At 37.6% G+C, this 15,757-nt stretch overlaps 1 protein-coding gene across 14 annotated transcripts in view; it reads right to left on the bottom strand.

Moving 5' to 3' along the window:
• LRRC7 (leucine rich repeat containing 7) overlaps nt 1–15,757 on the bottom strand; it is a 626,043-nt gene that overhangs the window by 415,598 nt on the left and 194,688 nt on the right. For 13 of the 14 annotated variants that reach the window (XR_008380264.1, XM_053592544.1, XM_053592545.1 and 10 more), the window contains exon 2: nt 12,847–12,944. Coding sequence is in view for 12 of the 14 variants with exons in the window: in XM_053592544.1 (XP_053448519.1) it covers nt 12,847–12,944 (98 nt within the window). In the remaining 2 variants the exon portion in view is untranslated. Of the gene's footprint in view, nt 1–12,842; nt 12,945–15,757 lie in introns of all 14 variants that reach the window. The other variant, XM_053592540.1, reaches the window with a different exon arrangement.

Here is a 15,757-nt window from a genome sequence, read left to right as displayed (position 1 = left end):
AGGAAGCTGGGGCAAAGCTATGACCTCCCAGAGAAAAGCTCCAGAATACTATTGGCAAGTTATTTGTCAAAATTTTCATTACTACCCTAAATGATAAACCTGTCTAAATACATCTGAAATGCTTCAAGTTAGTACCAAGTCTGCATTAGCTTGATTTCAATTTTCTGAAGGTGCAAGAATGTTTAGGCTATGACTCTCATTTGATCTAATCTTCCTTTAAGCTTATTTTTGTATTATGCTAAAATAAATATTCAATTACATATATTACTTTTGGGCATGCAATAAATTCAACTGAATACAATGTTAGTTTTTAATCGATTGTTATGACACTGTTTAACTACAATGCACAATATTAATAAAAATGATAATATTTTATAGCATAATATTTAGCAAATTTTCTAGTTTCCTATCAGAGACAATGAAAAATCAGTTACCACTTGTGTTTTGAGTCCCCCTGTACTAAAATAACACACAGACACATGCACACATACATATACACACACACACAGACACACACATATACACACACATACATATACACATCTACACATACACACACATATACATACAGACAGACATATACACACACACATCTACACATACACACACATATACATACACACATCTACACATACACACACATACATACATACAGACATATACACACACATCTACACATATACACACATCTACATACACACATCTACACATACACACACGCATATACACACATACATATACATACACACACATATACACACATATACATACACACATCTACACATACACACACATATACATACAGATATATACACACACCTACACATATACACATATATACACATCTACATACATATACATAAACATATATACACACATATACATAAACACACACACACACACACACATTTGGTTTTGTTGTAGAAGTTAAAAAGTAGTCCCTATTGGGCAGCGCTTGTGGCTCAGTGAGCAGGGCGCCGGCCCCACATGCCCAGGGTGGCGGGTTCAAACCCGGCCCCGGCCAAACTGCAACCAAAAAATAGCCGGGCATTGTGGTGGGTGCCTGTAGTCCCAGCTACTCGGGAGGCTGAGGCAAGAGAATCGCTTAAGCCCAGGAGTTGGAGGTTGCTGTGAGTGTGTGAGACCACAGCACTCTACCAAGGGCCATAAAGTGAGACTCTGTCTCCACAAAAAAAAAAAAAAAAAAAAGTAGTCCCTATTAAAAAGAACCTAAGCAGTGGGGGGAAGGCTGGAATGAATATACCTAACTAAAGACATAAGCAGCTCTGAGTGGGAATGTTTGATTCAGTGTCCCCAACATTGTAGCAGGAGCGTCAACTTATACTTTTTAAGTGATATATACATGTTACGTGCATTTCTTTGCATGTGTATTTTTTATGCTAAATTTTTTCAGAGTTAGGCAGAAGATGGATGCTGGAGATGTGAAATGAGGACACGGCACTGTGCTGGCAGCCAGGATGTAACAGCAGCTTTCAGAGGCAAAGTCTGGTCTGTGTCCAGCTTTGGCACTGACCAGCTATGTGACAGAGTACACATTACTGACCCTCTCTATGCTCCAGCAGCCTTACCTGTAAAATACAACCAGTAATTGTTTAAGGTTGATAGAAAGAAGGGATGGCTGTAAAATGGCAAACAGATGTAGGGGAAGTGGGTCTAGTGTTAAAATAGAAGAAAAAAAAAAAACAGTATTAAGGATGTTGAAGGAGAAACTGGAGATAATGGCAAAGCATCTGCCCTCAAACTGCAGGGCTCACACAGAAAAGGACGGCACTGAGGAGGTACAGGTGGGAGGAAGCAACCTGGGGTTAGAGTCAGGATTCCTGACACCCACAAGACCACCTTCTCTGTCTCTTGCTTCCATTCACAATCCTAAAATGCTAGGGTATGGCTGAGTATGTATGGACAAATATAATGCAAGCCAAGTATGGGATATAGTAGCCTTACCTGCTTGACTACGTATGCTAGGTGAAATGGCAAATACATATCTCAGATTACTCTTAATCCTAACCCTGCTCGAAAGTTTTTGGTCTAGTACAATGGGCTCAATCCAGTGAGCACGCAGCATTCTCCTGGTGCACAGCAGTGGTACAAGAATGGGGATATTATCTGGTGAGGCCCATGAAATGATAGAGAAGCAAGTATTTTACTTCTGGGAGGATTTTGTTAGCATCAAATGAAGCCCAGGAATAGACAGTTTTCTTCCTCTTCAAGTGAGAATGCACACGTGTGAGGTCCGTCCATAACTGCATAGTATGTATCCCACCCGTCTGGGGGAAGCCAACACACAGGGAAGGGTGAAATCCTACAGCTGACTTTATTCTGAACTTCTGGTTATGCAAACCATCCATTTCCTCATTAGATATGAGATCTCCTCACCAACCCCCCAACACCCGGCTCCTTACACTGCACTCAGGCCCCCACTTCTTTCACTCTTTTTATCATAAAGCACCTGAGGCTTGATTTTCAGCCCTGGTTCACTGATACATATTTATACGCTACATAACAAGAATGGTTTCCCAGCTCTTGAAGGAGAAAACTAAAATGGAAAATGATGTTGAAAGAAGGGGCAGTTAAAAAGCAAGAACAGTCACAGCCAAAGTGACAGCTGACAACTTCATATGGAGGGAAGCGTGCAGACAGAATTCTATTATCATACTTTACAATCATGGGAGATTATAAAACCGTCCTTGAGTCATCAGGGAAAGGTTAAATAATGTTCAGTGGCTTTTAATATGAAGGCAGGAACGTGACTAATCATAATGATTTTTAGCAAACTGATTAATATTGGAACACTTTGATATTTGAAAGGCTAACATTCAGTTATCTTAGAACAAAACAATTTAAGTGTTACCTCTTGCTAATGTTAAGTGGATTATTTACATTAAGTAAAAGTATAATATCACTGCCATAACAATAGACTTATTAGGAATTTAAATTTTATAAGAAAATAAAAAACAAAATTGGCAAAACTCTTCAATGAATGCTTCTTATTATTCAGAAACTCAATCAGCTTTGTCTGTTTTTAGTGTCCATAAAATAGACTCTGCTTAATTTGAGGGAATATTACACATTCATAAATCTCTCTATATGAAAATAATAGCTTCTTTTCTAAGCAGATTACAAATACAATTAGGCTACCAAGAATTTCTTAACTATTGAAAACTAAGCTGGGTTGAGGAAAATGAAACGAAAAGACGTCATAGGTTAACAAAACAAAGTCGAAGAAAATATAAATTTATAAAAATAAATTGAGGGCATGGACTTTCAGAATTGTTATATGTTCCTGAGGAATTCTTGTCTTCATCATTATGAAATGACTTTCTGTATCTCTTATATTATGTTTTGCTTTGAGCTTACTTTTTTCTTGATATTGATAATAATCATTCTAGCTTTTGTTTAAATAATTTAGCAAGGTATATATTTCTCTATCCTTTTATATTTAACCTTTTTGTGTCTTTGTATCTGAAGGACATTTTTTTATAGGCGACATATAGTTAGTCTTGCTCTTTAATCCAGTCTGACAGGCTCTGTCCTTTAACAGTGGTAATTATATCATTTACACTTAATGTAATTCTTGATATATTAAAAATTGTCTGCCATTTTATTATTTGTTTTCTGTTCTGTTCCCTCAGTTTCTTGTTCTTCTATTTCTTTTCAATTGCCTTTGTGTAGGTTATTGAATATATATTTAGTTCAATTTTGATTTATTTATAATGTTTTAGAGTATATAATTTTTTATAGTTTTCTCAGTGGGTGTTCTAGTTATTACTATTTCCCTCTTTCCCTCCCTCTCTCTTTCTATTTATCTATACCTGTAACTTAACATGGTCCACTTACACCAGTGTTATACCACCTCAAATGAAGTAGAGAAACCCTCACATTTAGGTTCCTTACCTCTCTCTATATTTTAAATAAAATTGTCTTAATTATTTCCTCTATATATCCTGTGCAGTTTAGATCATAGTGTAGATTTTGCTTCAGCCATGAAAAATAAGGTAAAAGAGAAGTCTACTGTGCTGACCTTTATTTTATACATTGTGCTGTGATTTCTTTACTAAAGGTACAGGCCTTATTTCTTTTGTTATTTTGTTTGGAGAGTCCTGTTTAGCCATTTGCTAGCAACAAATTTCTTAGTTTTCCTTCACCTGAGAATGATGATTTCTCCCTCATTGCTGGGGATGATTTAGTTGGATATAGGATTCTGGTTTGACAATTCCTGTAACACTTGAAAACGTATTTCCATTTCCTTCTGGCCTCTACAGTTTCAAATGAAAAGTGCACCGTCATTTGAATCGATGTTCCTTCATATGTAATGTGTTATTTCTCTCTGGCTGTTTTTAAGACTTTTCTTTGTCCTTAGAAGTTCTTAGAAGTTAACTGTGACGTAACTTGGTGTGAATTTTTTTAAGGTTTATCTTCTTTAGAGTTCACATAGCTTCTTGAAGACTTAGATTTATGTGTTTGGCTAATTTTAGGGCATTTGTAATCGTTACTCCTTCAAATACATTTTTCATCTCCATACCTCTTCTCCTCTTCTGGGACTCTGATGATACAAATATTAGATATTTTTTATTTTTCCACAAGTTCCTCAGGCTCTGTTCATTTCTGTTTTGTCTGTATTCTCTTTGTTGCTTAGAATGAGTAAATTCTATTAAGCTGTCTTTGTGTTCACTTGATCTATTTGCTGACATTTTCACTCTACTGTTGAGTCCATTCAGGGAGGTTTTCATTTTGGTAATTATGTTTTTCACTTATATAATTTCCTTTTGTTTCTTTTTAATAACTTCTATCTTTTTTGCTGAGATTTTCTGTTTTTCTTCACTTGTTTCAAGAGACTATGTAATTGTCTCTTGAAGCATTTTTATGATGGATGCTTCAATTTTCTTGTCATATAATTCCAGCATCTAATTCATCTTGGTATTGGGGTCAGTGGACTGCCTTTTCTCATTCAGATTGTAGTTTTGGGGCTTTGTGCTATGATGAGCAATATTCAGTTTCACTTTGAATAGTTTATTATATCAGGAAATTCTTAATCCTACTGAAATTTTTTATTTTCCCAGGCACTTGCCCTGTTGAGGTTTAAATTATAGGTTCTGAACTACATCTGTGGGCTTTAGTTCTGATGACAGTTTTTGACCCCTTTTAATGCTAATGCTGTTCTGGGCTGCTTTGTTCTGGCACTGCTGGGGCTTCCACTCACCCCCTTCTCGCATCACCTGTCAGAACTGAAAGTATATCTCTGAGTTTCCTCACATTGCTGGGTGAGGTTCTGGGAAGGCATGAAGCCACCAGGGCTGGGTCTTATGACACTGGATAGAGGGAGGAAGACACAGGCCTTCACTGCTGCCACCAGGTCCACCAGATTGGTCTGTCCACAAAGGAGAGCAGGGCTGGGAGGGCCTGGAGCCTGTCCAGTCTGCTGCTCACAGTGAATTGAAGAAGCCTAAGAGTCTATGATCTTAGGATTACAGAATGGAGGCTGGGTCTCTGTGGTATTTTTCCCTCCTTCAGCCCTCTGAGCCGAGAGCAGCTTCTCTCACTTTTGTCTTCTTTTCTTTATGCCTGTTGCCAGGTTGCAGGTCTCTCTGGTGCCCAGTCCAGAAATTTATGGGAGATAAAAAGAAAATCCGAGAAACACACTATGATGTCGCTCCTCAAGTCCTGACGTTCCGGCCAGTCTGCCATCTTCTTTCCAGCATCGAGAATCATTTCCTCATAGTCTGCGAGTAATTCCTGGGTGTTGAGTTCCATTCAGAAGGGAGGGACAGGGAAATGTGAGTCTGTGCCGTCTGTTCCAGAGTCAGAAGTTTGACTCTCCCTCCCTTCATCCTGCCCCCCACCCTTCCTCTCTTCCTTTCTTCTTCCTTCCTTTTTTCCCCCTTCCTTCTTCTCCTTCTCTTTCTTTGTGTTACCCACCCTTCTCTTTCTCTCTTTCCAACAGACTGTTGTGGTGTATTTTCACTTTTAAAGTCAAGTAATTAATTTCCTCACCTATTTTCCATTCATTCTAAACTATTTATTAAACAATTCCTACGTGCCAAGGAATATGCTATGTGTTGTTTCTCAAAGAATTAAAATCATTGCTTGGATATATCTGAGAATAGATCTTATTTAACTAATTTTTATATGGTACGCTGTAAGACATTTTATTTTGCAGTCAGATGTTGCATTAACTTTAGAGAGTATTTTCAGTTAAACCTCAGCTTGTTTTTTCCTTTGAATTGTTATGATTTGTTTCTAAAGAAAACTTGTAATTCTTAGGTTGGATTTTCATTCCTTATTTCTCCATATTCATCATTGCTTGTCATTGTTTATTGTTTGGTTATCTTTCGTGTTCACAGCATGATTCCAGCTTTTGTTCTTCAAACTCCTAATATTTATACAATATAAAATCTTCTTTTGACGCCTCTAGTGAAGATTTTAATTCTTCTCTCCATGTTTAGATTTTTAATAATTCCCTTCCTCATCAGTGTTCATTTTTTCTTTCTTTATTTCTTTATTTTTTTTTGGCAATTTTTGGCCAGGGCTGGGTTTGAACCCGCCACTTCTGGCATATGGAGCTGGCGCCCTACCCCTTTGAGCCATGGGAACCACCCCATTGTTCTTTCTTTTTTTTTTTTTTAAGTTATAACTTTTTCACATTATTCTGCAGTTACTTCATAGAGTGCTTATCTTTTCTGTGATTACTGAAATTTTTTAATTTTCTGTTCTTTTTAATTTTAGTTTATTCATTTATTACCTTCCAAAGGCATACTCTTCTTTTCTGGGGTGATGTTTTCTCTATGGTTCTACATCATTTAAAAATATATATTTTGTTCTCCTATCACTAAATGTGATCAAGGCTTCTAATGAAGACATGTGATTAGGGCACAGAGGGCAAGGGGTCAGTGTGAGGGAGGAGACGCCAGGCTCCACTTCACTTACAAACTATGGTAAGACTTTTCGTCTTTCTTCAGTGAGCAATGGAAAGCCACAGGGTCATTCTAACATGAAAAGCTTTCAGAACTATATATAGGAAAGCTCTATTGAGGAGTATATGGTAAAATTTTTGCAGAAATGATTGGTGGAGAAAGTCAACATATACTTAACAGATAAAATTGAGAGGCCTTGAAATTGGAGGTGATCTAGGAGAAAGGGCCAGAAAGGTATGAAAGACAACTCCTAGGCTTACAGATTTTGAACTTGGAAGGTTTACAGCACCTAGTATTCGGACAGGTAACACTGAAAAAAGTTCAGACTGGAAGCAAATGATCACAGATTTGGTTTGAGATTTGCTGAACTTGAGCAGTGTTGAGATGTCCAAGACAATGTGGCAAGTCGCACTGGGGTGAATGGAGAGAGCTCAGGAAGGGAGAGGTGAGCCTGTGAGTCGCCCAACTACGGGAATAACCAACACCTTATGTATTGACAGTCTGCAGAGACAGGATATATGAAAAGAAGACGACTTCAAACAGTCTTCCAAAATTCAAATATATAATGGCTAGAAAGAGAAGTTTGAGCATACAAAAGGGTAGTCAGAAACACTGTGTAAGAAACAATAAGTATAGCACTGTGGTAGCATAGGTATTAGAGAACGTTCTAGGCAGTTCAGACCGCTATAACCAAATACCATCAACAGGGCTGCTTATAAACAGCAAACATTTCTTCTTCATAGTTGTGAAAGCTGGGAAATGCAAGATCAAGGTGCCGGCAGATTTGGCATCTGGTAAGGGCTATTTTCTGGTTCACCGATGACACTTTGTTACCTCCCAAAGGCCTGCCTTATAATATGGTCACATTGTTGATTAGATTTTAACATACATATTTTTGGAAAATTCAAAATATTCAGATTATGGTAGTTTTAAAAAGAAAGAAATTATCCATAATATTGATTCTTGCTAAGAAGTCATGTAAGAAGGGCACTGAAAAACATTATTAAGGATTTAGTGAATGGTCAGCAGAATTCTACGATGGCCTCGTGGTCGTCCTCACAGCTCTTAATGTTTGAGCCCTATAGCATCTTTTCTCCCTGGACCAAGAAGGACCTGTGCCCTTCTTCTAGCCAAAGGTGATGGAATAATTATTATCCCAAATTGGTTGAGAGTAAGTTGAGGCTGTCTTTCGTGTGCCTGGTTTAGCCAGGTGACATCACTTACCCGAGGGACAGGGCTTTCTCCCTGAGAAGAGCGAAGAAGCAGCCAGCTTTACAGCTCCATACAGCAAGGAGCTTCAGGAGCCCTCTAGGACCCGAAGGTGGTTTCAGCTGGCAGCCAGAAAAGAGCTGGGGCTGTTGGTCATACCACCACAAAGAAATCAATTCTGCTAACAGTGAGTTTAGAAGTAAATTCTTCCCCAACTGAGTTTTGGATCAGACTTAAACTTGGTAAGAACCAGGAGCAGAGTCCTCCTGCCTGGACTCAGTGCCTGAACTCCTCATCTACACAAACTGTGGGATAATAAATGAGAATTATTTTGAGACACTAATTTTGTAATTTGTTACACAGCATAAGAAACCTTTCCAGCAACATAAAAAGATTATTAGTGATCTGAATGAAAGCTGTTTCAGCACAGTAATTGGATAAGAACCAGCTTGGACCATTTGAAGGAGGGAGAGGTAAGTAAACAGAGCAAGAATAGATGATTCCTTTGCGAGGTTTGCCTGGGAAGAGAACTTGAGTGTAGGGCTATAGCTGAATGGTGCTGTGGCTTTATTTATTTATTCATTCATTCATTTCAATGGTAGAATATCTGAAGCATGTTTAAAAGTCTTTCTTCTACAAGAATTGATTTCTTTTTTACTGAAAATTTGTTTAGCTATGTTAAAGGTACCATTGTTAGATGTAATTCACACTAAATAACTGGCTAAGTGCTATGTCTGGTGTCCTCATGTGCATCTTAACATTGAAAAGATTGTTAAAGGGTGGCGCCTGTGGCTCAAGGAGTAGGGCGCCAGTCCCATATGCCGGAGGTGGGGCCCAGCCCCGGCCAAAAAAAAAAAAAAAAAAGAAAAGATTGTTAAAGAGCACAAAGAACTATAAAACTATGAAATATGCTATTTGGCAAAACCTTCCCGTATACCAACATCTCCAGGTGACAGAGGCCTTGCCCAGCTCTGGAGAATCCCACAGCCTGAGGCAAGTCCCACTATTCCTGTTAGTTCCCATCATTTGACTTTTTATAATAGTTTCCGAGGTGGCAGCTTTCTATGGGAGTTGGCCAAGCAGTATTGGTGTTGATTGTATATTGAATTTGTAGAATTACAGGGAAAGAAACATGCCATTGTGCTAGACAACACTGCTGCAAGAATTTCAGCTTCAAGGCATTTGTTTAGAACCTGTTTCTTGGCATGCATTATTATTTCGAAAAATATTGGTATTGTTTTTGTGCATTTGAATTTCTCTCAAAAACATGTGTTAATATCCTCAAAAAAACGTTTAGGTTGAAATAAGAATACTAATAAAAAGAAGAGAGAAAGAGAGAGAGAGAGAAGAAAACTTGCTACATCCCAAGTGCCATTCCAGCTACTTAATATAGATATTTCCCTTAATTTTTAAAATAGTCCTATTATGAGGTAGGCTCTATCGGTCTCCTCATGTTTTTCAGGTAAATCAACTAAGTATTACTGAGTCTTAGATTTAAAAAAGTGATATTCTGGATCATCCCGCTGGTCACATGAAGTGTCGTATTAGAGAACAAACCCTTTTGTGTGTTAACAGTTAACTACCAGGATATGTGCTTCCAATATAGAGATGTGGCTTGGTTCTCAGGGAATTGATACTGTTGGTAACAGCACAAAAAGAACCTGTCATTATACCAAAAAGGAACAATGAAGACCTCTCTGGAAGAGAATAACATTTTGGAGATTTCTCATTTTTCTCAACGTTCCATGTTGAATGACAGAGTCCAGCTGACTTCCTGTGCTGGAACTTCAAATAGAAGCCTGAGTGCCACAATCCATTTGTTTAGAACCTGTTTCTTGGCCCACATTATGTAACACAGTGACAGTTAAATTACACACCTAAATGCTTGTACCTGACATTAGAGAATAATGAAACTTGACTATGAAAAATACCTAGTAGTATTTTGCATAGATAATTTACAATCATCTGATACCAATTATTTCAAACAGGCTAATAGTTTTTAAACTTGAGTTTGCATCAGAATCTCTTACAGAGCTTCTTAAAATCCCTATTACTGGGGCCAATTTAAGAGTTTCTGATTCAGATGGCATAGGTTGAAGACCTAGATTTAGCATTTTTAACAAATTCCCAGGGGCTGCTGCTGGTCTGGAGACCACACTTTCAGAACCATCAGCCCAGACAAGGGTTCAAAACCCTTTTTCCATAAAGAATTATGTAAATATTTTTGGGTTTGTGGGTCATACGTTATCTCTCACAACTATTCAATTCTTTTGCAATGTAAAAGCAGTTTTACATAATGTCTAAATAAATAAGCAATGGCTGTGTTTCAGCAAAATTTTATCAACAGAAACAGCTATCAGGCTAGATTCTATCAATAAACCACAGTTGGCCAATCCTAAGCCTAGATCAACTCCGTACAAGAGCACTCAAAATAGCAACGCTCTGAGAACTACCTATAGATGTATCCACAAATATCCCTTCTAGTTTTATTTTTTTAATCTGTAGAATTACAGATTCCACTGATTATGTTAAACTAGAATAGAGAAGAAAGCTCAAAGTTTTCATGTCAACACAATGAAAGAAGCAACATTTTTATGCAAGAGACACATCTTATGTATTATTTGTTTTAAATGTCCATGAATTCTATCTTTATTTCAAATTTTAGCTTTAATTAAATATTTTTTGTAGTGTTAGAAGCTATAAATCTACTAGTTAAAACAAGATTAACATTGTATTGAATGACATACATGTCATCCTAATAAGGTTATCTGTTGGCTTTATAATAAAACAAAAACACTCAATGTGCCATGCGCATGCCCTGTTTTAATGTATTTGGTCTTTATTCAGAACAGTATACCCCAAACTAATTTAAAATGTGGATATAGTCTTAAAAGTGTACTAAATTTATACTTCAGTGAATCCACTACATTGGCTTGGTCCTTATAAATTGTTAATTCCTGTAAAAGTTCAAATTTCAGAAAAATTTTTGTCATAATGTAATGTGATTTATTTCCCTGAAAATAATTACATGCAAATGAGGAAAGTTAGTATTACAGGTCCTTTTATAAACATTTTAATTATTATTATTTTTTATTAAATCATAGCTGTGTAGATTAATGCAGTCATGGGGTACAATGTACTGGTTTTATATACAATTGAAATGTTTTCATCACACTGGTTAACACAGCCTTCATGGCATTTTCTTAGTTATTATGTTCAGACATTTATATTCTACATGTAGTAAATTTCACGTGTACCCTTGTAAGATGCATCATAGGTGTGGTCCCACAATTATAAAAAATATGAATACTATGTTAAAAGTCTCTAACAACCACATATTACAGACTACAAATATTTAAATAAGATCTCCATAGTCAAATATAGGTTGTAATATTTAATACACTGAGGATAGACTAAAATGACTTTATGGCAAGATACCACATACATGGCATCTATCTTTCAAAACTTTTTTCTAAGTCAATTAAATCAAATGTTTCAGTTTTATAAAGGTTTATATGATTCTTTCATCTAATACTGTGCTTTTTAAAGATTTTACAGGGTATTTTTTTTTTTAAACCCAAAACATTAAAAAAAGCACTGTGGTTAAATGGAAACTGGAGAATGTCTATTTCAATACATTTCAAAAGTTTCTTTAGGATTTTCCAAAATCATTAAGATATAGAGTATGAATGTTTAAAGACAATTTAGTAGATGATGCAGACTTTTCCGACCTTATTGAACATGAAGCCTGATTATCAGTCCAGTATCTTGAAGTATCAGAGAAGCCACATTCTAAGTATGCACCAATATTCAGGGAACACATGGCGACTTGTTTATAAAAATCAACTCAATTCAATAAATATTTTATCATTTGACTACACATTTAAAGTTTAGCCCTTTCATTTCACTATACTACTCACCAGTCTACCTAGAACACAGTTAATTCTTTTCCCAGAATCTCCCTAAAACACAGTTAATCTTTTTACCAAGAATCTCCCTAGCACACAGTTAATTTCTTCACCAGAATCTCCCTAGAACACAGTTAATCCTTTTCCCAGAATCTCCCTAAAACACAGTTAATCTTTTTCCCAGAATCTCCCTAAAACACAGTTCATCTTTTTAGCAGAATCTCCCTAGAACACAATTAATCCTTTTCCCAGAATCTCCCTAAAACACAGTTAATCTTTTTACCAGAATCTCCCTAGAACACAGTTAATTTCTTCACCAGACTCTTCTTAGAACAGTTAATCCTTTTACCAGAATGTCCCTAAAACACAGTTAATCGTTTTACCAAGAATCTCCCTAGCACACAGTTAATTTCTTCACCAGAATCTCCCTAGAACACAGTTAATCCTTTTCCCAGAATCTCCCTAAAACACAGTTAATCTTTTTACCAGAATCTCCCTAGAACACAGTTAATTTCTTCACCAGAATCTTCTTAGAACAGTTAATCCTTTTACCAGAATCTCCCTAAAACACAGTTAATCTTTTTACCAGAATCTCCCTAGAACACGGTTAATTTCTTCACCAGAATCTCCTTAGAACACAGTTAATCCTTTTACCAGAATCTCCCTTGAACACAGTTAATTCCCTCGCCAGAGTCTCCCTAGAACACAGTCAGTCCTGTCACCAGAATCTCCCTAGAACAAAGTCAATCCTGTCCCCAAATCTCCCTAGAACAGTCAATCCTGTGAAACATACTTACACTCCTCCTCGGGCCTCTTCCGAAGGGCTGCACGGACTTCTTTACAAGGGCTTCTCTGATATTGTGGGGGATTCCGTCCCCTTATTAGGTTCTCCATCCTATAAAAGAGAATCAAAGGAGTATTTTAATACCAAAATACTGAAAAACTAAATCAATAGTCACAAATTCAAGCACTGCTGAGACTTGACGGGCAGCACCCTTGAGATTATCTGGCACAGAGTCAGGCGGCCAGGAGTGGCAGGGACGACGTGAATTAGAGAGTGCTTAACTTTTTCAAGGCATTTCAATTCAAAAATACCAAAATGCCATGTGCATGGACTGTGCACATTCTCTAATTAGAGACTACTAGAGACTGCATGCATCCTCCCAAATTCACATTTTGAAGCCCCAAACCTTTTTGTGATTTGCAGGGAGGGCCTTTGGGAAATATTTAGGCTTAGAGGAGGTCATGAGGGTCAAGTCTCCATGACGAGAGTGGTACTTGTAGAAGAGGATGGAATGACAAGAGAGGGTTATCCCACCTTCTCTCTCTGCCATGGGTGGAGGCCATCTGGAAGCCAGTACAAAGTGTTGGGGGGCCACACACAAACCCTTTCCCCTCCTTGTCTTCTTCTCCTCCTGACACAAAGAATCCTGCTAGCCCTCCATACCCCAGAAGTTCACACCAAAGACCCTAACTTTACAGGGAAGCTGTGGAATTGCCTGCCTCCCAAGGCCCCATATAAAAGTGGTCTCTGTGCCCCTGGGGCAGACAACATCTTTTCATTGCCCAGGCAGGTCACCCTCCCTCTTTCAATAAACCAGGCCTGAACAGCTCCCCTCTAAGGGCCATTGTTTACACCTTTCACAAAGGCCTTCATATAAAGAATAACCTGCAAACATTTTGACCCTGGCTTTCCCAGCTAGAGAGCTGAGAGCCAGCGTCTGTTTGTTGTCTGAGTCACTCAGGCTATGGTATTTGCTCTGTTCTAGCAGCCCCAGCTGGCTCAAGTGGAGACCTATTGACTAATGAGTAATTCCTTGCAAAGTAAACAGTTTCATAAAGAGTAATCTCCTCTCCCTCGCCCCTTTCCCTATATTCTTGGGCTGTAATTAGGTTATAGTTTTCATATGAAAGCTATAAATTAGTTTCATAGTAGGGCTGAGTACATTGGGTACTTTTTCTTCCATTCTTGAGATACTTTACTAAGAAGAATATGTTCCAGCTCCATCCATGTAAACATGAAAGAGGCAAAGTCTCCATCTTTCTTTAAGGCTGCATAGTATTCCATGGTGTACAAATACCACAGTTTATTAATCCATTCGTGGGTCAATGGGCACTTGGGCTTCTTCCATGACTTAGCAAATATGAATTGGGCTGCAATAAACATTCTGGTACAAATATCTTTGTTACAATGTGATTTTTGGTCATCTGGGTATATACCTAGTAGAGGAATTAATGGGATCGAATGGCAGTTTTATTTTCAGATCTCTAAGTATTCTACAAACATCTTTCCAAAAGGACCGTATTAGTTTGCATTCCCACCAGCAGTGTAGAAGTGTTCCCTTTTGTCCACATCCAGGCCAACATCTGTTTTTTTGTACCCCATAACTGCATTAATGTACAATGTACACAGCTATGATTTAAAAAAAAAAATTGGTAACAACTTAAAAAAAAAAAGGGTAATCTCACTCTTTAGGAAAAAAAAAGCACAAAATTTCCCACACCAGTTTTCACATGTGGAATTGCTACTCTCACTCCATGCTGATGACTGAGTTGAGAGGCATTTCTAACTCTAATAATTGTCACTTCTTGAAATAATAGGTTAACATAAACCGGACTTCTTAGTTACTAGTGACATGGTGGTGCTGACAACCAGAAAATACGACAAATTCATCCAACACAACGTGGGTGGGCATCTTTAACAGAACACACTCTCTTTATTTGTTTATTTGGTTGGTTGGTTTGGAGTCAGAGTCTCACGTTGCTGCCCAGATCTGAGGGAACAGCAGGTGCTCTGAGATCAGTACTCTCTGTTTTCAGTAAAGTTTCCAGTTTTGCACCATGATGCATATTCTACTAACTTCTATAACATTAAAAAAGAAATGCTATTGAATGTTGTAGATTTGAAAACTCAGAACAAATTCATGGTACTTATTTATCGTTTTGAAAATATAAACATGGTTTTTTAACACCTACATGATTTTTATAAACGAGGGCTATCACTGGTTTGATGATCAGCCTGGTTGGTGATGTCAGTCCACACTCAGGGAGAGGCTACTCTATGGGCCTGTGTGAATGGACGCACCTGCTCGATGCCCTTGCTTATGTTTGTAAACTGAAAAACACATTTCTCTATGTGCAGTGGGTAACAAATCTTAGTTTCACTTGAAGCTCATTTCAAGCGAGAAAAAAAGAGTTATGCAAACCAAAACCACTCTAAGGTATCACCTAACCCCAGCAAGATTAGCCCACATCACAAAGTCACAAAACACCAGATGCTGGGGTGGATGTGGAGAGAAGGGGACACTTCTATAATGCTGGTGGGATTACAAACTAATGCAGCCGTTTGGAGAGAAGTATGAAAAATCCTCAAAGATCTAAAAGCAGGCCTTCCATTTGACCCTGCAATCCCATTACTAGGTATCTACCCAGAAGAATAAAAATCATTTTACCACAAAGACATTTGCACCAGAATGTTTACTGCAGCTCAATTCATAATCAGCAAGTCATGGAAGCAACCTAAGTGCCCATCAACCCATGAATGGATCAATAAGCTATGGTATATGTATACCATGGAATACTATTCAGCCATTAAAAAAAATGGACACTTTACATCTTTTACATTTACCTGGATGGAGTTGAAATACATTCTTCTTAGTAAAGTATCACAAGAATGGAAAAATAAATATCCACTGTACTTCATACTAA

This window comes from Nycticebus coucang, chromosome 5, assembly GCF_027406575.1.
Source record: "Nycticebus coucang isolate mNycCou1 chromosome 5, mNycCou1.pri, whole genome shotgun sequence".
In the NCBI taxonomy this organism is placed as follows: domain Eukaryota; kingdom Metazoa; phylum Chordata; class Mammalia; order Primates; family Lorisidae; genus Nycticebus; species Nycticebus coucang.
The sequence above is the reverse complement of the archived record's forward strand: the minus strand, read 5'-3'. Positions and strand labels throughout refer to the sequence as shown.